Below are 12,707 nucleotides of genomic sequence, written 5' to 3' on the forward strand. Positions count from 1 at the left end.
TTAGTGCACTCAGGCACGCTTCGCTTCGACTAGACACAACAATGCAATAATGACCCGCTGAACAAGCTGCCAACCCAGGCAGCTGAACAACAACAAAAAGATACATAGATGGCATCATAACTTGCAAGCATAAACGTCACGTTACAAGCAATGGCACCATTAAAATATTGGCGACACACACACACACACACACACAAAGCCAGTAAAGCCTAAAAGGCAAAGCTGCCAAACATACAAATCGTCGTCGTCGAAATCGACCCAATGCACTCGTCTTCGCAAACGTTTATGGTGTTTGGGGCCAGCAAACTTGGCTTTAAGAGCATGCAAAACCAGTTAAGAGCTAAATCAAAAGAGAGCGCATAAGCCAAGCCGGCTTTAGCTTTGGTTGAGCGAGCTCGAAATCGAAATCGAAATCAAACTGAAACCGAAACCGAAAGCAACTTTAGAGCGAACACGACGCGGCACCAAAGCCAGAATAACAAATACATATGGTAACTAAATTGTTAAAGAGAGTCCAATGCGCAGTCGACGTCGCCGTCGGCGTCAACAGTTGCGCATGCGCTCAATTGTAAATACGGTTTGGCGTCTTCAAGCAAATCGCCCAACTGGCAAAGGTTTCAGTCGCTATTTTGGCAGCCAAACGTGCGGGCGCTTGAAACTTTTTTCATGGCTTAAACGACGCGCGTTAACGGTTAAGAAAACATAAAGCAACAAGTGCGTGCAGTGACTTGAATATTAAAATATAAATTATTAGCTGCAAAATTATGTAAAGTCAATTTATTCAATTAAAGCAAAAGCTTAGTGTTTAAATATGTAAAAAAATATATTTAAAAATTTAATTAAACCAAAATATTTTTAAAAATTTATTCAATTTATATATTTGAATTTTTCTGAATCTTAAAATTTAGTGTATCTGAACTTTATTCAAGCACAAATTATTAAAAAAAAAAATGCACAAAAAATTAAATTGATGTTTTTTAACTAAAAAAAGTTTGAAAATTTAAATCAATATATATATAAAGTAAATTTATTCAATTAAAGCAAAAGCTTTGTGTTAAAATATGAAAAAAAAAAATATATTAAAAAATTTAATAAGCAAAAATTAATTTGAAAATTTTAAACTAAAATATTTGGAAGCATGAAAATCAATAAAAAATATTAAATAACTAAACAATATAAATATATTAAAATATTAAGCACAAATTATTAAAAAAAATATGCACAAAAAATTAAATTGATGTTTTCTTAACTAAAAAATGTTTGAATATTTAAATCAATATTTTTTTAAAAATATTGCTTTAATGAATTTATTTATGACGGCCATAATTATATATGCCTTATAGTTATAAACAAATTTTGAGTGTTGTTAAACTTTATTCACAACATAGCTGAAGTGAAAATTTTCAATTAAATACAAGCAACAATTTGAATAGCAAACAATTGCCAAGTGTTAACTGTGAGTGCAAGCAAACGAGTGCAATAACCATTTGTTATAAACAACAACAAATAACTTCAAAGTGCGCTTTGTGCAACTTTTTAACGTGCAAGGTTCAAGCAACAGCAACTACAAATATTTATGCAAATTATGACTTTTGCAATTAAAGTGCTAACAACAACAACAACAACAAATTGTAGCTGCAATCGTCAAAGTCATATTAATATAACGACTTGAAAATATTTGAAATTTACGCTCTTAATTAAATACACACAACTAAAAAAAAAATAAATAAGTTTGCAATCAACATTGATTAACATATAACACGACAACAAACATGGCCAGCAACAACCGCAGCAACAACAACAACAACTACAACAAATAGCGACCGCAGAAGATCCAAGACCCGAAAACTTTTAAAGCGTGGAAAAACAGCAAGTGTGAGATTCTCGTGTGATCTCCATATATGAGATCATTATGAGCTTTGAGCTGTGAACCAGTCTTAGAGTCTGCGCTGCTCTAGCTGCATTAATTACAAATCTATTTTAATGAGTTTGCCAGCTGCTGGCAGCTGCATGTTTAATAAGTGACAAAGATGATCGCCACTGAATAATTGCTGCTCGTTAAAAATTTGCTTTAGTGCAAGTGCCTGAGAACAAGTTGGTTACACAACTAAAGTTATGGCTATGAAATATGAAAACATGAACTACTATTGAATTGGCTTAGATAAGACATAGGTTTGATTTTAGATATACAAGTAAGCTTGAGCTTGAAGCAGCTTTACTACAGCATAAAGTTGCCTAGTTCCGAATTATTTCGTATAGAATCAGGCATAACATAAATAATTAAACATACATTTTGAATTTTGGCGAATAATTTTTTATCAAAGCTCAGTGAATTAATTTCTTTTATTCTATAATTTTATACTTAAAGATGTGAAGCAGTTTTACTAAAGCATAAAGTTTCCTAGTTTGAATTTTTACGTCTAGAATTTATTTTTAAGCTTTAAAGGTCTCGAAGATTGTTAAATAGCTTTTGTATATTCGATTAAAGCATAAGGACCTTAACAATATACAAATTAGTATTGAATAGTTGTCAAAAATTATTTTTAAATATTTATTTTTATAGTTAAAAAGAAATATTTTGAATTTGGCAAGTTATTTTTTATTAAAGCCTCAGTAAACTAATTTATTTTATTCTATAATTTTAAAGTTGTATGCTTAAAGATCAAGTACTGACTTAACTTTCTATTAATTGATTAAAAAATAATTTTTGCTTTATTTTCTTATAGTTTTCTTCTTTTGTTATATTGTAATACGCTAAGGCTTAAAGTTAGACTTTTTTAATTTTTTTTTAAGTTTCAAAAGGCATTTTAAGCTTTAACTGCTTTAGATTGCACTAAATTGAAAGTAGCTTAGCCTAAGTTAACGCCAAAGTCAACTGCAAATATTTAGCACATACTTGAACTCTGCTCTTATTAAAAGTTGCTCAAGTACTGCACATCTCATTAAATTATCTCATTTTGCTTTAGCACTTTAATTCACATGGGTATTACCCCCAGTTTTGTAGTCAAGGCTGCATTCTAATCGTACTCTATATGATTGATTGATCACCATTGCAAAAGAATTGCACTTCATGTTAGCCTCAATCCATCAAGTGTAAAATAAAGTAAAGAAGAAGAAGAAGCAGAAGCAGCAGTAGGTAGCACACACCCCCAAAGTGCAACAATCCTTGGCATACTCTAACAATTATCGATTGCATGACGCATTGGCTGCAGCTCTAGAGTTAGAGCTAACAAATTACTTTACAAAATTGTAACATGCACAAATATGAGCAGAGCTACAAGCCATGGCTCCCAGGTTGATGCTGCTGCTGCTGGCCAACTGCTTTATTATGGCCAACTGCTGGTTTACCTCGCACATCTTGGCAGCAGTCTCAGTCTTTGGAAGTTACTTAAATACTTGGACTTACCTGCTGTTGTTGTTGCTGCTGCTGCTGGTGCTGCAAATAAAATCAAAAAGCATAAACAATTTATTTTGCGCAAAAAATACAAATAAAACAAGTGGGCATTAAAATTGGGCGCAGCCAAGTTTTATATACACTTTGACAAGGGCATGGAGCATGTCTATATGTTAAATATAAATATGAATAATTGCTAAGCTATATATGCATTCGGATATCGCTAAAGAACTTGACGAATGCTATGTGATTTTTTTAAGATTTTTGCCAATTTTTATAGTGGACGTAAATGGTTTTTTTATGTATTTGTGAGGGAAGGGGGTGGAAAAAAATTGTTCAAAAATATATACAATTTACTGCGGAAATAGCAAAACGTGCATACCAAATTTGTTTGCTCTAGCTCTTCTAGTCTCTGAGTTCTTGCTGCTCATACAGACGCACGCACTCAGTTTGTCTTGCTGTTGAAGAATATAGCCACTTTATGTGCTCTGCCACGCCTACTGCTGCCTGTTACAAACATTTAGCACAACTACTTGCTACCTCTTGGCATTTTTCATACAAATATCAAAGTGTATAATAGAAATAGCATTAGCTTTTGTGCTTTTGGCGTAGATTAAAGCCAAACAAAATGACTTAACTTTATAAGCTGCTCACACACAGCGACTTTGGCCTGGCATTTTGCAGTCTCAGTCTCTCAGTCTCTGCGTCTCAGATGCCGCAACAAGTTCGTTGTAATCAATGCAATTTACTTGCTAGCCATGTCAGGAATGTGGTGCATAGGTCGACCACAAAAAACACGTCTCGTCTCTCAGTCTCTCTCTCTCTCTTTAGCTGACGTGTGAATAGCGTGTCCTACCTCCGCCCCTACCCCTTGTAGTTTTGCAATACAGCCTGACCATAGTCAGATTTGAAGATTGCACTAAAAGCAAACGCATTCAAGCATAAATTTCATTGCTTAAAGGTGTTCTAATGATTGCCCAAATGCGCCTTCTCGCTCACACTCTCTCTCTCTCTAATTTTGCTTTGGCCCATTGTACAATAGATTTTAGCTGCTAGATACATTTTAAATTTGCAATTTAGTATTACTAACTAGACACCTCTGAAAACAAGTTTCGCGTTTGTTTGTAGAATATTTCGAGACCAGTCAAGTTGCAAAAGCCAATTTGGTATTAACTTTAATGTGACTTGATAGCCTGTGTGTTGATAAATAGAAATTTATATACTCTTTGGCATTTAGTTGCAGTTTAATTATATGAATAAATCTGATTAGGTGTTAAAAATTAAAATCCACTTGCCGTAAATAAAAGACTTGACTATGAGTCGTCATTTCGTTTTAATTTCGTCATTGCAATCATAAATAATCAGCTAACTACAGACTTTCAACTGTCTTAATTTATAGCTATAGCTCAAGGGGCTATTAAGCTTATTAGAGGCAGACAGGAAAAAAGCGGTAGAATTAATCAAATTAAAGACTGTTATACTGTCATACAATACATGAAGACAAATGTAAGAGATTTGTGTGGCTTAAATTAAAATACTGCAATTAACGAAATTACAGTATAACAGAATGTACTTGATTGATATAATTAAAAGCTGTCATAATTCATGTATTTTAATAATATATATAGTAGTTGCTTCAGAAACTATTCAGCATGGCTTCATTCTCTTTAAATAATCAATTTGAATATCAATTTCAAGACTGTTATACTGTTATACAAATTATTTTGTGTGATTTCATTTATATTACTGCTATACAAAATGACAGTATTACTTTTATGTCATAATAAAAAAACTGTTATACTAGAAAACTGTTATAAATCATGTGTTGCAACTTTTAGACTGTTAAGAAATGCAGTAAAATATATATAACTGTAATAAAAAAAAATAGCATAACAGCATATACTTTTTTATAAAACTTAATGCACTGTTATACAGAAAAACTGTCATAAAACATGCACCAAAGACTGTTCTCAATTGCAGCTTTTTTAAAACTGTCATAATATTTATAGATATTTGCTTAAAAAGGTAAACAATATGGCTTCTATACAATTAAAAACTATGCTACTGTTTAATTGTTATAAAATGTTACCAAACTGTCATAATTTGTAAATATTCCCAAGAACAAATATTACGCTACACGCATTACTTTAATTTCGTTTAGGCCAACCTACCGCAATAGCTAAAATTATCGAATATTAACGACAACAACTCTATTTACTCGCTAACACTAAGTAGTGCACATTATGAGGCTGCTGCACACATTACAATTAGCTCTCATTAAGCTAAGGTAATTGTCGAGTCGATAGTGTAGCACACAATTTCCCATATGAGAGCACGAGCCTTGTAGCAAGTTAATGTAACTAACTAATGTTGTTAATGTTGCAGCGCTTTGTGTAGCAAGCTTAATAATTGCACAGTAAGCAGTGCACACGCCCCAATGCAGCATTACGCCCATTTGTGCCACAGACAAGGTTCTTCATCAAAATTGCTGCTTTGACCTTTTGCCAGCTGTTTTTCCCGCCATACAACTGACCTTAGAGTTGAGCTGATCGCCAAAGCCGAATTGTAAGCGCTTCAAGCATTTGGCTATTAATAAGCACTGGCCAAATGTATTTTTCTTCTGCTGCTTCATGCCACAGCGCGGGGCAAGCAGCAGTGGTAAGCCGTCGTCAGTTAAGCTGAGATTTAAGCGCCTAGGCTGCAGCTCATTAAGCGAGCAACGAACGAGCAAAAATTGTTGTTGTTGCTGTTGCTTTGATTGTTATTGTTGTCTTTGTTTTTTGCCTCTTACAAGTTGCAGCTACTTGGAGCACTTTGCAACAAGCAGCGGAGCCGCAAATGAAAACAAAAGTGAAAAGGTCAGCAGCCAAACAGCGCCCCGAGACTCAGGGAATCTAATATAAAAAAAAAAAAACTAAAAAAAAAATGAAGACAAGCGATTCAACACTCAGCCAACTGTGGCGCAGCTCAAGCTCAGCTTGTTTGCTACTCTTAAACAAAAGGGTATAGCGCAAAAGTTGTTGCTTAGAACTTTAAGTTGAGCTGAAGTTGAAAAATAATATTCTACAAAATATTTATTTCAAAATTTAGGGTATAAGAAAATAAATCAATAATAAATAAGCATAAAAATCAAGGCAATAGATCAATATTTGTAATCTAAAAATATTTCTAAATAATATTAATTTCGAAATGCATATATACAAAAAAAAAAAAACAGATGTTTCCTTATCTAAGTTGGCATTAAATAAATAAAAAAAAGTTCCCAAAAAATTATTAACTTCAAACTTTGTTAGGAATAAATAAAATTCCCCAAAAAAATATTTACTTCAAAGTTTGGTAAGAAAGAAACTGAATCAATCTAATTTTTTTAATGGTAAAAAATCATTGTAAATTTTTTGTAGTGCAGATAAGAATAATGAAAAAAACCTGTAATTTTTTTATAAAACTTTTTAAACATTTTTTTAAACAAAAGTAATATTTTGTAAGTTTTTTTTTTTAAAACTACTAAAAAAAAAATATTTTGAATGCTCATAAAAAAATTGCAAATTTGTCAGTTGAAATATATTTAAAACAAAATATAAATATTTAAATATTTTTGAGCTATAAATTTTAAATATATTTTTAAATGATTTGCAGCATATTCTATAACTTTAGAGCTTAGTTAGTGTATCAATTTAAGTTTAGTTTAGCATGCAGCTGAACTGAACTGAACGCACACTTGCCTTTGTTGCTTTTGTATTTGTATTTCATTTAAGTTATCTGTGTTTTGTTGTTGTTGTTGTTTCTGTGGCACTTGCCACTTTGTATCTCTACTATGCGCTTGCCCAATGTGCAACGCGGGGCATGCTGAATATTTATACACAGAGGCATGCGCATATTTAATCTTTCTAAACTATTGCTCAACAGAAATTTGTGTGTTTAGTTTTTTGGGTGCTTGGGAAATACATAAAATTAAATTGCAGCAATTTTGCGTTTAAAGAAGCAGCAGCAACGTTTTGGTTTTTGTGGCTGCAGCTGATTGTTGTTGTTGTTGTAAAATTAGTTAAGATTGCAGCAGAAGAAGTCGAGTGACAACTTTCAAAATTGAAAGAAAAAAAATTTATTGACTTTCGAATTGCAAATTTAATTTGATTTCTTGCGCTTTTACTTTTTTTTTTTTTGGGTACAGATCAAATTTGAATCTGCTGAGCTGACATTAGCAAATGGCATAAAAAAAATTGCAGCCAAGACAAAGGCAAAGCAATTGACATTTGGCAAACAAAAAGTAATGGCTGCTGCCTTTGAAGATGCCACAAACTGTGGCGGCCTGAAGCGTCAGGCAACAAAATATCCGCATGGCTTAAATATCACAGTGCAGACAGTGGATGAGCCCAGAGCTGTGGATTATACACGCGCCGATGTGGCAGAAACACAAAAATATCGCATTGGCGTCATGGGCAGCTCCGAAACTTTGGCCGAGTTGCAAGTGCGTCGCTATAAATATCCAGCGAATTATTATTTGAAGCAGCAGCAGCAAAGTAAGTTGCCAGCCAAGCCTACAACGACGCCCTGGTTGCTGCTTAGCCACGTTAGACGCGCCTGCCGCTGGCAATATTTACGCTGGCCCATTATTTTCATTGCCAGCGTGCTGCTGTTCTTCGGTCTGATCACCTACTGTCTTTGGTTGCATGATGTGAGTGTGGCACGTGCACGCTACTTGCAACGTCGACGCTACGAAGCCACCTCAAGCACTGAATTGATCGATGAGGATGCCGCCAGCACCACGACCGAAGAGTCAACAATTGATACAACCACAACAGCGCCACATGCCACATCATTTGCCAATGCCGACGACGCCGATGATGACTATGATGATGTTCTGTTGCCTGCGGACAGCATACGCTTCACATCGGGTCATCAGAACAGCTTTGGTGTGCCCATCGAACAGGATAAACGCATGTTGCAGCTGCTCAAAGATGTAAGCGCCAGACACTCAATAAATTCCCATGATTGATGCATCTATCGAGTAGCTGCATTTTTAAATAATCTATGAGCCATTTCAGCATTTACTGCTTCAAGCAATAAATTACAAGTATTTTTTGTTTAAAGCTCATAAATAATTTTGCATAATTTTTGTAATTAACAATTTGCTATACCAAAAGATAGATTTTGTAACTTATCTTGTTTTACTTTGCTATATTAATTTTGAAATTAATACAACGCATATTTTTAAAACAAAAATAACATTTACTGTAGAAAAACTAAAAATTTGTGACTTATTTAAGTTTAATTTGGCATATTAATTTTGGAAAAAAATATTAAAAATATATTTTTAAAACGAAAATAATGTTTAAATTTTTATCTTAGCTTTTTGTTTTAACTTATAATAATTTACCAATTATTAAATTTACCAATTTTTGTCTAAAAACGGTTTTGAAAAAAATTTCAGTCTTGCTCAATTTTTTGATGAAATTTTTTCTTGCTCTTTTTTTAATTTTTAAAAAATTCTAAGCTCACAAAAATTACAATTTACAACAAAAATATTCTAAAATCAACGTCGATTTTTTCTTTTATATTTAATTCATGCCAGCTTAAAATTTAATTAATTAGCTATAAGTTTTATACAATATAGCAAAAAATTTTTAATTTAAAAAATTTCTTGACTTTTTTAACTTGCCACAGTTGCTACCCAAGCCACAAGCAACAGCACCGACTAATGTGCATCTGTTGACACGCGTCTCCCCCACACTGCCGCCACCCTCGGGCATCAATGGACGACCCACTGAGGCAATGACCACAACGCCAGCTACGAATAGCGGCAGCGGCTGCTACTCGACGGCATTGCCAATGTGTCGCGGCATCTTGGACTATGATCTGACCTACAACAATGCAAGTGGAGCGCCGCGGGATGCGGCTTCGATGCAAGCCTATGAGGAACTAATTAGCGCCAACTGCTCCGCTCGTGCGGTGGAGTTTCTATGCTATGCACTGGAGCCGGAGTGCAGACCAGTGGACATAGGACAGCTGCCGCCATGTCGACGCATTTGCAAAGGTAATGAGCTAAATGTTTAAGTATGGAATTAGAGCTGAAGTGCTATCGATGCTATCGATAGGTTTTTACTAACGAAGCGTCTTTTAACTATCGTTTGTATAGGCTTAGAGCTATTGATAGCAGTACTATTGGCAATATCGATGGGTTTACAGGCAGCTCAACTTCGATAGCAGCTTACAACTATCGATTGTTTTGCTTTATATGAAATTATATGCATAATTATCGATGGCTTTAAAAAAGAATAATCAAGTAACGATGGTACCGACTGTAGAGAGTTATTCAAATAGCATGCTATCGAAAACTTTCGATACTTATCGATTACTTAAGAAAAATAAACTCAATCTAGCTAATGTACTATCTACTTGGGTCAACAACTAACAAATTAATTATTATTTTCAGCTATATTGGAGGCATGTTCAATTGTTATTGCTGCATCTGATCAGCTGAGCGAACTCTTCGACTGCAGTCAATATCCCGATGCGCATGAGACGCACAAATGCGAAGATCCCAGCAGACGTCGCGACTTTTGCTATCACAATGAGTTTCAATGTCACGATGGTTCCTGCATACCGCAGCAATGGCAATGCGATAATATAAAGGATTGCTTGGGTGGCGAGGATGAGGATGAGCAGTGTTTGGTTTGCGAGCACGAAGAGTTTCGCTGTCGCTCCAACGAAAAATGCATAGCCGAGCAGCTGCGCTGTGATCTCAACTTTGATTGCTTCGATGGCAGCGATGAGGAGGATTGCGATGATTACGGCTCCGGCGATGCGGCGCCCTTCGATGAGGCGGAGCTGAATGCATTTCCACGCATCTTCAGCTATGCCAGCTTTCTCTCCCCCAATGAGACAAACGAAAAGCTCTACACTTATATAACGGCCACAACGGATGAGGAGGCGGGCACGGAAACTAAATTTCAGCTACATCAGGTCGCTGCACCAGCGCCGGAGACGACGCTAATGCCGCCGCCAGCGGTCGCTGCCACCAACACAAGCTCCGAAGAGCAGCCAGGCGGAGCCAAGGGCTTTGGTGAGTAGTGAAAATATTTAATGGGCCAACTTTAAAAGTCTGCGCCAAAGTTAAGGCCAAGTAAATTTATTGCCAAAAATTTATGGGGCGAAAGTAAGTTCAAAAGATTTTGAATAATTGAGCGGCCAAAAATGATGCAAATTTAATAAAGACCAACCAACAATAAAATATATAAAATTATTTATAAAAATTAAACTAAATATTTAATATATTTACGCAATAATTTAAAAAGTTATGCAATTATTATTTGATTATGCAAACTATGCAATAATTATAGTAATATTAAAAGAATGCATAATAATTTTTTGTTGCGTAATTTTTTATGCGCAGTTTAAATATTTAGATTTTTGTATTTAATTTTTTTTATTTAATTTAAGTCATATATTTTTTTTTAAATTTTATATAACTTTATCAAATTATGTTGCAAGTAAAAATGTTTTAAAAAAGTAAATAACTTTTTTATGCAAATTTTAATATAAATATTCAGATTTTTTTTTTAATTTTGGTCATATATATTGTTTTTAATATTAAAAATTAGTAAATGTATAAGTTTTTTCAAATTATGTTGCAAGCAAAAATGTTTTGAAAAAGTTTTTAAAGCAATTTATTCATTAAATAACTTTTAATGCAATTTTTAATTGCTTTTTGTAATAATTAAAATTAGCCAGAATTTTATTTTAATTAAAATATGTAGCAAACTTTGTAAAACTTTCAGTTAATTTCAATTTTGCGCCCTCTCTCTGCTCCGCAGTGAACTTTCGTGACAGCAAGGAGATAATGATGACAAGCGATTCGGAGAATAAATTTAAATACTCAGCGCAGCGTGCGAATCGCACCAGCAGCAAATTTAGCATAACAACAGCAACGATGCCTACGCGTAGTGCAAGTGCAATACCCAACTCGGCATTGTTGCAACAACGCGAAAGAGAACGCATTGCAACGTTTACAAGCAGCAGCAGCAGCAGCAGCAGTGGCAGCAACAGCGGCAGCAGCACTACAACCACAACAACAACAACCACAGAGCTGACGCCAACGCGTGCAACTGGACGCTGCTTGCCACACGAGCTGCGTTGTGTTAGTGGCAAGTGCATAACTGTCAATCAGCTGTGTGATAAGGTAGACAACAGTTTATGAACTTGCAACAAAGTTTATATATTTTATTTTATAGCAAATCGATTGCCCCGATGCAGCAGATGAAATAATGTGCGTCTATAGAGAGCGACCAAGCGCTAGAATTTCAACAACAACAACCACAACAACAACAGCTAAAACTACAACAACAACAACTACACCAGCTATAAGTACAACAACAACGCGTCGCAATGTACGCACCACAGCCAATCGAAGTCGAAAGCCCAAGTCTTAGCAAATCAAACAACAACAACAACAACAACAATTTCTTATTTATAACTTTGCTATTTGCCTATCGCTATTTTCTTTAAAATTTTTAACGCTATATGTATGATATATACCTTTGGGTTTTTAGTTTTGTAAGCCAACATTAGCATGATTATTTTTTTAACTGCAATTTTTGTACTTATTGTGGTAATAAAGTTAAGTTTTGTAGATAAACAAAGTGTTTTGCTCTTAAAACTATTAAAGTAAGCAACAAAAGGTTGCACAATGGTCAGGGCATATTTCAATAGAAAGGCCATTAAACTCTGATCCGGGCATTATCCATTTATGTTTGACCTTCGAGTTTTGCTGTCAACCCACGCAATTATATTTTGAAATTCAAAAGTCATTCTTAAGCTACAGACATGACATGACACGAAGATAAATGTTGGCAATAAATATTAATGGCAGCTAAGCTATAAAAATTGATAACTCAATAGCTGCTGATTAAAATTTCTGGCTAATTTGGTAAGATAGTAAAAAAATAGAGAAAAATGTATAATTATTATACAATATAATAAAAAAAAACTAAAGCTGGGAAGTACTAACAATTCAAAAATAAAAAAAAAATTAATTTAAGTTAAATTAAAAAATTTTTTAAACTTTTTAAAAATGATCTATGTGAAAATACAATGAGATATATTTTAAAACTAACAAATTTTACTTTTAGATTTTTTTTTTAGCTAGAGCTTGATTATTTTTGTACGATAGTTGGGTTCCATAGAAATTAAAGTCAAATTAGAAGGTTCTATGACATTTTTAAAAGTTTTGAATGAAAGTTATGCTGCATATTTAAAGAAATTTTTTTAAATTAGTAATGAATGCATGAAAAGTTTTATAAATATTTTAAGCAATATT

The 12,707-nt window shown here is 33.9% G+C and overlaps 1 protein-coding gene across 1 annotated transcript; it reads left to right on the top strand.

The window, feature by feature from the left end:
- The first annotated feature begins 647 nt into the window (after window positions 1-647).
- LOC108608464 lies at window positions 648-11,954 on the top strand. The gene is made up of 6 exons (XM_017999849.2): window positions 648-714; window positions 7,563-8,351; window positions 9,056-9,425; window positions 9,825-10,454; window positions 11,206-11,570; window positions 11,623-11,954. The coding sequence occupies exons 2-6, from the start codon at window positions 7,662-7,664 to the stop codon at window positions 11,818-11,820; spliced, it is 2,253 nt and encodes a 750-aa protein (XP_017855338.1). The 5' UTR covers window positions 648-714; window positions 7,563-7,661; the 3' UTR covers window positions 11,821-11,954.
- Window positions 11,955-12,707: the final 753 nt, after the last annotated feature.

This window comes from Drosophila busckii, chromosome 2L (assembly GCF_011750605.1).
Source record: "Drosophila busckii strain San Diego stock center, stock number 13000-0081.31 chromosome 2L, ASM1175060v1, whole genome shotgun sequence".
NCBI classification, from domain to species: domain Eukaryota; kingdom Metazoa; phylum Arthropoda; class Insecta; order Diptera; family Drosophilidae; genus Drosophila; species Drosophila busckii.